Source organism: Bombina bombina, chromosome 4 (assembly GCF_027579735.1).
Source record: "Bombina bombina isolate aBomBom1 chromosome 4, aBomBom1.pri, whole genome shotgun sequence".
Taxonomy (NCBI): domain Eukaryota; kingdom Metazoa; phylum Chordata; class Amphibia; order Anura; family Bombinatoridae; genus Bombina; species Bombina bombina.
Window position 1 is genome coordinate 889,303,287 of NC_069502.1, and position 13,496 is coordinate 889,316,782.

The following is a 13,496-nucleotide window of genomic DNA, read 5'->3' on the forward strand; positions in this document are numbered from 1 at the left end:
GTATCCAAACAGTTGGGGTGCGCTAAAAAAAAGAGTGAATCAGTCACTGCACAAACCGTCAGTTAGATGATTGGATCGATATTGCCAAATGGCTCCTGTGAGACAAGAAGAGTGGAGTGAATGCAGCTCCGTGGTGGCTCTTGTTCCGTTGATGGCAGCTCCTCTGATCCTCGGTGTGGGGATTCTGTAGAATTAAAGTTGAAAAAGAGGGCGCCACATAGCGTAATAAAGTTTGAACCAAATTCAAGTTGAAATGAATCAAAAATGCTTACCAAATGAATATGCACCGTACTGTGACCGGTGCTAACAAGCCGGCTAACACTCACAGTGGTTAGTACACTGGTGTCTGTGGTATACTGCGTCTGGATGAAGATCAAGTGATTCTGTCTGACTCCGTGTTGGGTCGATCACTTTCTTAACCAACGTGATGTTGCTGTATTAGATTCACACTGCAAATAATGTGTGAGACCTTGACCCTTGCAAATTGACGATAAAAGCAAAAGGACAACCTCCGTAAAAGTTAAAAGATATTTATTCCATACAAGTACCGCTACGCGTTTCTCGACCGTAACTGGTCGTTTCCTCAGGCATGAAATAATGGAATTTATTTCATGCCTGAGGAAACGACCAGTTACGGTCGAGAAACGCGTAGCGGTACTTGTATGGAATAAATATCTTTTAACTTTTACGGAGGTTGTCCTTTTGCTTTTATCGTCAATTTGCAAGGATCAAGGTCTCACACATTATTTGCAGTGTGAATCTAATACAGCAATATCACGTTGGTTAAGAAAGTGATCGACCCAACACGGAGTCAGACAGAATCACTTGATCTTCATCCAGACGCAGTATACCACAGACACCAGTGTACTAACCACTGTGAGTGTTAGCCGGCTTGTTAGCACCGGTCACAGTACGGTGCATATTCATTTGGTAAGCATTTTTGATTCATTTCAACTTGAATTTGGTTCAAACTGTATTACGCTATGTGGCACCCTCTTTTTCAACTTTAATTTTATTTTTAAAATGTATAACTTAAAGGGATATGAAACCCATTTTATTTATTTTATGATTCAGATGGAGCATGCATTTTTAAGCAACTTTCTAATTTACTCCTATAATCAAATTTTCTTCGTTCTCTTGGTATCTTTATTTGAAAAGCAGGTATGCAAATACCTCTACCAATACATCTAAGCATTCAGCGAGTAAGGCTAGCAGAATGCTTGGATGTATTGGTAGAGGTATTTGCAGCAGAAATAGTAAGGTTCTTATGCCACTTTATAGATCATTAGTTAGGCCTCATCTTGAGTATTGTGTGCAGTTCTGGAGGCCATATCTTCAGAAGGATATTAACAAACTTGAATCTGTGCAAAGGAGGGCTACCAAAATGGTACATGGTCTAAAAAATAAAACTTACCAGGATAGGCTCAATGACCTAAATATGTATAGCTTAGAGGAGAGAAGGGAAAGAGGTGATATGATAGCAACTTTCAAGTACATTAAAGGGTTTAGTAAAACTGAGGCTGTGGGTATTTTACATAAAATGGAAAATTCAAGAACAAGGGGTCATGAGCTCAAGCTAAAGGGTAGTAGATTCAGGAGTAATTTGAGGAAGCACTTCTTTACAGAAAGAGTGATTGATTTATGGAATAAACTTCCTCAAGAGGTAGTAGCAACAAACACTGTGGGGGACTTTAAAAATGCATGGGACAAGCATAGGGCTATCCTACGAACTAGATAAGTTTATACTGTTAGGTAAGGTGGGGCAGACTTGCTGGGCCTATGGCTCTTATCTGCCGTCAATATCTATGTAAGCTTAGGAGACGGCCCATTTATGGTTCAGAACCTGGGTAGCCCTTGCTGATTGGTGGCTAATTGTAGGTATGAGTAAATTAGAAAGTTGCTTAAAATTACATGCCCTATCTGAATCATGAAAATTTAATTTTGACCAGACTGTCCCTTTAAATATCAAGTGCATGAGATTTTACAATATGCAAAGAAATAAAGACTGAAGACCACTTAAAGTCTTTTGTCTGATTCCCACTGTAATAGATATCGTGCTAAGTACACACCTTTTTTTTCAATGTGAGATACAATCCTGGGACAGTTAGACCATGGTACAGAATCCAAAAACGAAGACTATCAAAGAGTATATTTTTATTATTATTATTATTCTTTATTTATAAGGCGCCAACAGATTCCACAGCGCTGCCCATGGGTACAAGATTAAAAGTACAATGGAGAAACAATACAAAAAAGACAACATTTTACAGACAAATACAGGGGGACTTGAGGGCCCTATTCCCTGTGGAACTTACAATCTAGATGGGTAGAAGGATGGGAAACAGGAGGTGGGGCCTGCAAAGGTGAGAATGATATTAGTGAGGAGATAGATAAGGGCAACTGTTAGTTAAGTGATGTTAGTTTGTTAATGAGTTGGGTGATAAGCTTCCCTAAACAGAAAGATCTTTAGGGAACGTTTAAAGGAGGAGAGGTTAGAGGCAAGTCTGACAGCTCGAGGAAGTGCGTTCCAGAGGGTTGGTGCCGCATGAGAGAAGTTCTGTAGTCTAGCATGGGAGGTGATGGTAGAGGACGCAAGAAGCAGGTCATTGTTGGATCTTAGGGAGTGGGCTGGAGTATATTTGTTGATGAGTGAGGAAAGGAAGGGTGGGGCAGCATTGGTGAGGGCTTTGTAGGTCAGGGTGAGAATTTTGAATTTAACTCTGCTGTGAATGGGGAGCCAGTAAAGGAACTCACAGAGAGGTGCAGCAGAAACAGAGCGTCGAGAGAGGTGGATTAGCCTGGCAGAGGCATTTAGGATGGATTGGAGGGGAGAGAGGCGGGAGAGAGGGAGACCAGTAGTCAAGTCGGGAAATTACCAGGGAGTGGATTAGCTGTTTAGAATTTTCAGCACTCAGAAACGGACGAATTTTGGAGATATTTCGTAGGTGGTTGTGGCAGGATGAAGAGAGCAATTGGATGTGGTGTTATTGTAAACTTTGTCTGACACATTTGTCAATAAAGGTTTTAACTATTTGCTCCCTATGGGTATGGCTGTTTATTTAATAATTAATTTAGGTGGGAAGGTAGAACTTAGAGTGTAGGTGGGCATGTACCCTACCATGGTGGTAATGCACTAAATCTGCAGTGTCAATTATAATTTGTTTTTAAGCTTTTTCAAAATACTGTGAGATAAACTACAAATTGAGCGCACGCTTCCGTGTGCTCGTGTTTGGGCAAAATTGTGACTTTATGGGCTCACCCGTAATTGTACTCACATTAGAAGTTCTAACCAAATGTGATTGCACCGTCGCAAACCTAAAAAGTTGCACAAAACACATCAAAAATAAATTGGTCAGTACAATAATACTCATATTAACATTATAAATACATTTTATTGCATTAAAAAGGGGTCAAAGTTATATGTCATTGTCATGTGTTAGAAAAAAAATGTCCTGAAAGGGCTTTTGCATAGGGATTCATTGGGACAAATGTATTACTATTTGTATGTCTTAAAATATAGATATAATCTCGCTCTCAGTACCACTCACGTAAAAAAGAATTGAGCGCAGATTATGGGTTCCTCTCCGTATATAATCTAGCCCTGTATGTTTAAATTAGAAGATGCGTTTTATATGTATAACATTTTTTAATTTTAAAATATACATTATCTTACCAGAAAATGATTTTATGTTCATTATATTTTGTTTGCTTTTAGGAATAAGAATAAAACAGATCTACTAAAGGTGAGTAAACAAGACTGTGATTTTACACATAAAGCACTGTTCCTATTTTTTAAAAAAGTTATTGCAAATGTGATTAAATACCTAAATACAAACTTCCATGTGGTTTCTAAGCAAATATTTATGTTTTTTTAAGCAAATATACATGATTTTACTTGATTTCAGCTGCATGCAATATGCAACCATAAGCTTGAATTAAAGGTTGCATATTCACTTACATTTCTTTTGAAATGAGCATGAAAATATGTGGATGGATTGAAGCGTAGTGACATGAATTGTAAGCAGATAAGACTGAAAATGTGCAGAATATCTTTCTGAATCTACCTGAATATGTAATAAAGAGACTACTGTATCTCAGTTCATATATTTGCATTTCATATAATCTATGCTGAAGGAGTCCAGCTCTAGTCCTCAGTAGGGATGGGTGAATGTTTCACAACATTCGAAAAACGGCACGAATTTTAACACATTCGTTCGTTCGAATCGAATTTCGAATGTTTACATAACATTCTAACATTCGATTTTCGAATGTTCAGTTTCGAATTTTACGATTACATTCGAAAATATTCTTTTCGAAAAATTCGAATTTAGATTGTAATAGTATTTCTAATGCTTTTTCTTTAAATGTAATATTCGAATTATGCAATATTCGAATTCGAAAAATTCGAATTTAGATTGTAATAGTATTTCTAATGCTTTTTCTTTAAATGTAATATTTGAATTATGCAATATTCGAATTAGAAAAATTTGAATTTATATTTGAATTAGAAAAATTTGAATTTATATGTTTGTAATAGTATTTCTAATGCTTTCTTTAAATGTAATATTCGAATTATGCAATATTCTATATGGAAACATTCGAAATTATATATTTGTATCTATTATATATCAATTTACTAGATTCCCGCCCTACCACATGAACTATTGAACTTCTGAATAGTATTTGTTAAATAGAATGTTAAATTCGAAATTTTGAATGTGGACATTCGATATAATTATAAACATTCGAATTCGAAAGTGACATTTGAAAACTGTAAATAACATTCGATTTTTGAATTTTTAAGAATATTCGTTCTTATCAACATTCGGATTTAGAATTCGAATTTCGGTAATAACATTCGTTCTACATTCGAAATTCGAAAATTTACACATTCGCCCATCCCTATTCCTCAGAGGCTTCACAATTTTTGTTTGTTTGTTTGTTTTATTTTTATTGAGGTTGAGAAACAAAACATAGCAGGCAAATTATGCACAAATGTCTCCAAATGCAGACATCACAACTGTCCCTATTTGAGAGGGCCAGTCCCTGATTCTGAGCTTCATACCTGCTTGCAGGCTTATCTATTAAACTTACCATTAGCCACCAATTGAAGCGTTTGGCCCTTCTGCTTCACTGCCCATTTATGGGTCTTTACCTTCATATATCTAAGTAGAAAACACGGCTTCTTTCTACAGGCTACTATAGATGTTTGGTCTTCTGATCAATCTGCTGTGAATCTTATGGCAGAAGTAGCAATGTTAGTCTCAGTACCCCTAATCTGCACACTGGCTGGGCCAAAGAAAAAGGGTTCATGATTGAAGGAATATATACCTAGCGCCTGTATAATCCTATATGCTCCGGCTGTCTTGACCTCTAGCTGTCAATAAGGAACTCTAAGAATATTTGGATGTAGCCTGAGCTCTTCAACTAGAAGTGGGCTAGGATGTGAATAGGTAGTACACGTGTATTTATTAATGACAATAAATGTTGACAGTTAAAACAATAATACTTAAAACAAAAGTTTAAAACAATAAATAATATGCAATATGCAAAGGTACCTATGTGGAATATACAAATAGTACATTAACATGGATCCATGTTATCAACATACAAAAAGACTGGTAAGATGTGACAGTAGACAATCTTGATAATAATATGCAAATAAAAGCTATATATACACTATATAGTACTGCTTTAGTGGTACTTTCTTTAGTGGTACTTTTTCCATATATATATATATATATATATATATATATATATATATATATATATATATATGGAAAAAGTACCACTAAAGAAAGTACCACTAAAGCAGTACTACACCACCTTGGTACACAAATGGGGCACTAAGCACCCAGCAGGGTCTTGGCCCGAGGTGTGTAATTTGTAATCCCAGGTTCAGTGAAAATATGATGTAGAATTTCCAAGCGTATACTGAGGTAGAGTCCAATATAGTTATGTTACAGATGATCCCTCATTAGTGATGGTGTAGGAGAAAAAAGGGGATGTGACTGAAAGCTCAAAAAATAGTGAAAAATAGTGGGGGGGGGGGTTTGGGGAAGATAATCCTTCAACAAAGGATAAAAATACAAAAATGTAGAAATGTGAAAAAAATGAGAATTTTTTTAGCAGAAATTGTCAAAAGATGCCATTGATGAAAAAAGATGAAAAAATGTGTTGAAGTTAGGATAAATACATTCGTAGGTACAATATAAGTCTAAGTGATGAAAGTTAGTGAATGAAAAATTATTCTCAAGGTTCAGTTGGGTGTTGCGAGATTAGTGCAGCTGGGTGCTGCAGGGTTAGTGCTGCGACCACAGGTGGAAATCCAGAGATTTTAGTGGATGTTCTGCTCCTAGCTGGATTTATCTGTGAAAGATCTGCTCCTAGCTGGATTTATCTGTGAAAGATAATCAATATAGTGTAGTATGCTCAAAGTAGATATAGATGTAGAAATAAGGCTTACCAGATGCTTGGTCAATGCATTTTGGCCTCTCACAGGCCTTTTTCAAGAGTCTTGTGAGACCCTTGAGAGAAGACAAAGTGAGTTCAATAGCATCCGCCTTGCCTTCACAACCATTGATAGCTTCATCACAAAAACCGCCAACCTTGCTTTAGCAATAAATTGTGTAGGGGAATATTGCAGTGGCGAGTGAGACAGCACTGCTCTCGATGGGTACAGGAGTGTAACTACCGAGGGAGGCTTGAATAGAGGCTGACTCGGCCTCCAACAAGGATCTCAATAATAAGCCCAGAACACTGGAGCTGGGCCAAAAAGAAAAGAACCGTACTGGCAGAACTTTGAGTGCCTAAGGCAGCCTAAGGCAGCACAAAACCTAAATACACCACTGCCCTGACTCCTGTATCATGTAACAGCGATCAGCAAATCACAGACATACATTGTGATCTCTTGCACATGCTCAGTAGAAAAGTGCTGTTCATTTCATGCCCCCATAAACCTCCCTCGCTGCTGCATTTTTTTTAATTATAGTCACCAAGCAAGCTGTCCAGCCTAACAGAAGCCTTTGATATGCTTAAAATAATTGCTGCTAAAAATAATCTGATCCCTGGGGGTGGGAGCAGACAGAGACAACAGAGGAACAGTAATTTCAGAGGTAAAGTATTTATAAAATACTGCAATTTGAAATACTATATAAAGGGGTATACTATATTACTGATATACAGGATTCTGTTGAAGGATAGTTTTTGATAATGTTGACTGTCCCTTTAAAAACTAGATGTAGGGGGCGTGTCCAAGCTATGAACAGGAATGGCCGCATTTTCTTAAGCTCTGGGGGATACCTAAGATATAACTAGAATATCTTCATTAAGTGGCTCCGTCTACAACATAGAAGCTAACTAACACTAAATATAAAGTTAGTGACTACATTAAATCTGAGTTTGCCGCGTGAATGATCCCAGAGACCGACTCCAGCTCCAAGCTCTCAGCTACGATCTAATAACAGGTCTGCATTGCTCACTCCCAGTTTACAATAACTCCTGGTACACTTCTGACACCCTAGGAATATATACTTTGCAAATATGGAGGAAGCTAGCTCCTTTACCTGTCGAATGCTATTAGAACTGGAGCAGAAGATGGACAGGAACTTTGATAACCTGATCTCTATAATACGAGAGACACACGTGGAGCCGGCCATTTTAACACTGGAGATATCTGATGATGATCGCAGCCTTAAGGGAAATACCCCAGTAGAATCGCTTATGAGAGGGGATGAACCTCTTTCCACTCCGAGAAGAACTACAATTAGCCCTGGTTCTTTTCCCCCTGCCCTCGCTATGGAAGATATGGCCGACTCCTGGTGGGAGGTAAGAGGAGACAGACATACTCCAGAAACGGGAGTTAGATCAGAGGAGATGGTCGGCAACTCACTTTCAAGGCGCATAACTGCGGATACACAGATAGCAGCCGGACTGGATGCGCACTCAGCACAGCTCAATTCGGGGAAGGCCTTTAGATCTCACGTAACTTTTTCTTCTGAAGTTAAGTCCTGCTCCAGTTTGATAGTGCAGAGAAAGGGTTATGGGGATCGCGCTGTTACACTTCCAACACTGGTAACGCCCGCGCAGCCACCTAAGCCCAGAGACATTTTGTGTACCTTACCTTACCAGATCGCCCAGCCGGGACCCCGTGAGCAGACACCTCAGAGATCTACCGGATGACAGCCCCATGCTCCTTCACAAGTACAGGTGTTGAGAGCCAGTCCTATGTTTGCCGTGAAGATAGGTGTTGGGTAATTCTGCTCTCCTCCCAATGCAGGTACTCCCGGCTCTTGGACTTTGCTATTTCTAGCCGGTCTGAATGTGCAGGATACCAAGATTAAGACTCCTACGTGAGAATGTTCAAATTTGATCATTGGGTCCAACCTACTATGCCTGTTATTTACCTAATTTATGCACTCTTATTCTAGTATTCATTGTACATCCCACTAATGTTATTTTTATTCAGTAAAGCTAACCTACTTTTAGTTAAGGTATTTAAGATGACGGACCTTTATCTATCTTATCATATTACCATCACCAGGCCTATGCAGAAACCAAGTTTAAGGCGATGTTTATTATGTCTTGATATATTAGTTTGATTTGACATATGCAAACAGCTTATAAAAATAGTTTTATTTTCTCATCGGACACATGCTTAATTCTTGGTAAGATCTTCCGGTATTGCTAAAATCATCTATCAGCAGCTGCCTACAAGGCTGCAGATATTAATTGCTATGTGAGCTTGACAATTATGACTAATGTTAGGTAATATTTTATTATTGGATTTACTATTGTTTTTCTCTTTGTCTCCTATGCCTCCATATCTATATGTAAAGTCACCCTATACTACTCTCATATTCTATGACGTATATACTCTGGCTTCTGTGACTAGGGGTAGATTTGGGGCATATTGTGTATACCTGTATTGTGTATTAAAATGCCCCATCTGCACAACTGCATAATTCTTGCATAACTACTACTACTTAGGTGGTATACACTCCTTACTCTATTTGATAATTTTTAGAGTGTTGCAGCTTTTATAGAACGTTCACTACTATATACACACTCATACAACAGCATTCTAAATATGTCACACTCTTTGCAGTATTAGATGCAGTGACCCTCTTCTAGCCATATGCCTTGCTAACACCCTGTCTATGTTATGACCCTACTATTAGCGATACCCTATCTCAGTACTGGAGGCAAGAGAACTCCTACAGTTTCTTTCTATATATTGTCTCGCCACTCTTGAGCTCACTGATAAATGTTGCTCATTAACTGCTATATATACCGAGCTATACATGAGATTATGTTAATAGTCACACTAAATATATCCACATTATGGAATGCTGTTTACACTTGATATGCCATGAAGTGAAACCCTTCTGACACTACATATCACCCTAAGCATGCAACTTCTGTCTGTTTTCACTAATGCTGGATTTTGTGCATATTCTCCTTATTCCTAAGAGGAGTTCCATTCTACATATTTATACTATACTCCTGTGTATGTCTGTGTTTGCTTTTGACAAAGACGTATAATTTTACTACCATAAGCATACTACATAGAGCTTAACTCTACTTAATTTAGAAAAGAACAGGTCCAGTATTGGTTTATAATAGTCTATTTGCATTACCTACATTTTGCGATTAAGAGCTCATGCCCTCTCTGTCATGGACCCTTATGTAATAACTATGGCTGTGTTTCTCCTCTCAGAGGCTGCTGAAACTCTAATGCTGAATAGAGGAGGTAGCTACATCTTTCTAATTAGCTTATTTTTGTTCTTCTCTAAAATCTTCCCAGTTTATATGATGGTTAGAGTTTAATAGATTTAGAAGTTTATAGGAAGTTTTAAATGTTTGTATCTTGTCATCAGCACTGTTCTTTATGCAAGTTGCACTCTCATTGAAGGGTTATGTTAACCCCTATCATTTTCTAGGCGCTATCTACATCCCTCAGAGGAGTTAACCCCTTTTATATTCATACCAACATGCTGTGTAGATTTATATAAATTTGTTTGGAGCCCAGAGCTAACCTATCCCAAAAGCTATCTTTTGAATTGTTGCATTCTTTTACTTAGCCCGCACATGTTCCCTGCCAATAATGATATACTCCCTATGTAGAATTTACTGGTAGCACGAATCTCCGGCTCCAGCTGAGCTCCTCTCCTCCCTTTCCCGCTGGTTTGCTGCCTGCGGGTCATACCCTTACTCCTTTTTCCCACATCGCTTATAGCTAGCATTTCCCCAGGTGAGGAGCTCCCCCAGAAGTTCCCTATATTCCACACTTCCTAATATCCCCGCTCCTGGTCAAAATCAGCCTACCCCCATATTCTCCTGGCCCATAGCTTATAAGTCTTACTGTGATGACAGTGCTAAGCCATCCTAAGCCCTGATAATGCTCCTCTACTAGCTAAGTTTCCTTCAACCTTATAGGTACAATCATATAATTAGAGGGGAAGCTTAATGACAGTGAACACCCTAATCCGCTCTATGATTTACTAGATATAACCTTCCCTAGATAATTCTTGGGTCCCTCCACTTGAACATTTCTAAGCTCCTAGCTCATACTTTAAAATACTCATACTTATATAAGGCTCCGCCCCCCCGCCTCTCCACCATCTCCCCTATATGTATAGCGGTGCTTACCCGCTGAATATCCCCCCCCCTATATATCTCAGCCCAAGAGTGGCTGACACATAAGCTAAATCTCCACAGCCTGATATCTCTGACTCTGATGTTCTATTAATTGTTTTCTATAGTACTGTGGAGATAATTTGTTAATAATATAACATAAAATGAAGTTATATTCCACCTCGCCTAAACTTTTGCCTATCTTCATATTAAGATTTAATTTGTGATTATATTGTTACATGTGTATTTTTCTAATAATGTCAGTTTATAGACAATGTATTATTTACTCTGATGTAACATTGGCCTCAGGCGAATTTTGTTTGTTAATCTATACTTTAACTTCAATAAAAAAAATTATTAAAAAAAAAAAAAAAAAAAAAAAAAAACTAGATGTATGTTTGCTCCAGTTATTTTTAGTAACCCTATGTGTCATGTCTGAAGAATTGGAGTGTTTTTAAAAGTTATCTCATGTGTATGTTTTTACCTAATCAGTGTTAGTTACTAAGGCCTTATGTACATAGGGAACGGAACTAGTTTTGTTTTGGATTTGTTTTTAACCAAACAAGTAGTTAGGTATACATTGTTATCAAGGTTTTTTTAACACGCTGTTGTCAAAAACACTTACTGCAGATTGAGCAAGGTACTCACAACCTGTTGTAACAACACAATCAAAGATAATGATGATAAAATAATTAAAATACATTCAGTAAACTGAGGTAAAAAGCAACTTAAAAAGAATATAGAGACATTTACTTTTATTATTGAAGAAACAAAATTAAGGGGCATTAAAGGGATAGTTTAGTCAAAATTAAACTTTCATGATTCAGATAGAGCATGCAAAAAATTTAAGCAACTTTCTAATTTACTCCGATTATCAATTTTTCTTTGTTTCTTGGTATCTTTATTTGAAAAAGAAAGGTGTTTTTTTTTGGTTCAGCACCTGGGTAGCGCTTGCTGATTGGTGTCTAAATGTAGCCACCAATCAGTAAGCCCTACCCAGGTTCGGAATAAAAAATGGGCCGGCTCCTAAGCGTACATTCTTGCTTTTTCAAATAAAGATACCAAGGGAACAAAGAAAAATTGATAATAGGAGTAAATTAGAAAGTTGCTTTAAATTGCATGTGCTATCTGAATCATAAAAGTTTAATTTTGACTAGACTATCCCTTTATTTATTTTTGTTGCATCTGAAATAAAAAGAGTACCTTAACATGTTTTACAGTTTTTTTTGGAAAACAGGTCCTATGTTGAAGATAAATATTTTTCATTTATGATTGTGGGTTGTGTCACTGTCCACCAATGGAGCTGAAGAGCGTTTCCTGCAAGCCAGTGAGCTTCTATTCCCACGGACCAGCTGTGTAGAGATCAGCCTTTCCTCTTATTTTCAAAAATAAAATAAAATAATAACAATAACAATAATAATAATAATAATAATAATAATAATAATAATAATAATAATAATAATAATAATAATTTGTACATATTTATATAGAGCTCACATGCATGATCAAATTTGTTAAATTTATATTTCCTTTTGGAAAGTCTTTTACCTATATTGGGCTAGATTACGAGTGGTGCGCTGTAGCAGGGTATTTCACAGCTTTTTGCATGGAGCGGATATATCTTACATATTATGAATTGAAAGTAAACGCGTTTCCTTGAGCACTAAATAATTTAGCGCAAATTCAGAGCTCTGGTTAACTGTTACACGAGCACAAAACACATGAAAAATACATGTAAAAGTACAGTTACACTCATAATAATGCTGTCTGATAAAAATTATTAATTAACCCCTTAATGACCACAGCACTTTTCCATTTTCCGTCCGTTTGGGACAAAGGCTATTTTTACATTTTTGCGGTGTTTGTGTTTAGCTGTAATTTTCCTCTTACTCATTTACTTTACCCACACATATTATATACAGTTTTTCTCGCTATTAAATGGACTTTCTAAAGATACCATTATTTTCATCATATCTTATAATTTACTATAAAATATATATAAAAAAAATGAAAAGAAAAAATGAAAAGAAAAAACACTTTTTCTAACTTTTAGCCCCAAAATCTGTTACACATCTACAACCACCAAAAAACACTGATGCCAAATAGTTTCTAAATTTTGTCCTGAGTTTAGAAATACCCAATGTTTACATGTTCTTTGTTTTTTTTTGCAAGTTATAGGGCCATAAATACAAGTAACACTTTGCTATTTCCAAACCACTTTTTTTCAAAATTAGCGCTAGTTACATTGGGACACTGATATCTTTCAGGAATCCCTGAATATCCCTTGACATGTATATATATATATTTTTAAAAGACATTCCAAAGTATTGATCTAGGGCCATTTTGTTATATTTCATGCCACCATTTCACCGCCAAATGCGATCAAATACAAAAAATTGTTCACTTTTTCGCAAATTTTTTCACAAACCTTCGGTTTCTCACTGAAATTATTTACAAACAGCTTGTGCAATTATGGCATAAATGGTTGTAAATGCTTCTCTGGATCCCCTTTGTTCAGAAATAGCAGACATATATGGCTTTGGCGTTGCTTTTTGGTAATTAGAAGGCCGCTAAATGCCACTGGACACATACATATATTATGCCCAGCAGTGAAGGGGTTAATTAGGGAGCATGTCATGTAGGGAGCTTTTTGGGGTAATTTTAGCTTTAGTGTAGTGTAGTAAACAACCCAAAGTATTGATCTAGGCCCATTTTGGTATATTTCATGCCACCATTTCACCGCCAAATACGTTCAAATAAAAAAAAACTTTACATTTTTCACAATTTTAGGTTTCTCACTGAAATTATTTACAAACAGCTTGTGCAATTATGGCACAAATGGTTGTAAATGCTTGCTGCCA

General features: G+C 36.9%; 1 protein-coding gene across 1 annotated transcript in view; it reads left to right on the top strand.

Moving 5' to 3' along the window:
- Positions 1-13,496, top strand: part of CCDC170 (coiled-coil domain containing 170) — a 151,982-nt gene that overhangs the window by 16,277 nt on the left and 122,209 nt on the right. The window contains exon 3 of the mRNA XM_053709267.1: positions 3,716-3,743. Within this exon, the coding sequence (XP_053565242.1) occupies positions 3,716-3,743 (28 nt within the window). The remainder of the gene's footprint in view (positions 1-3,715; positions 3,744-13,496) is intronic.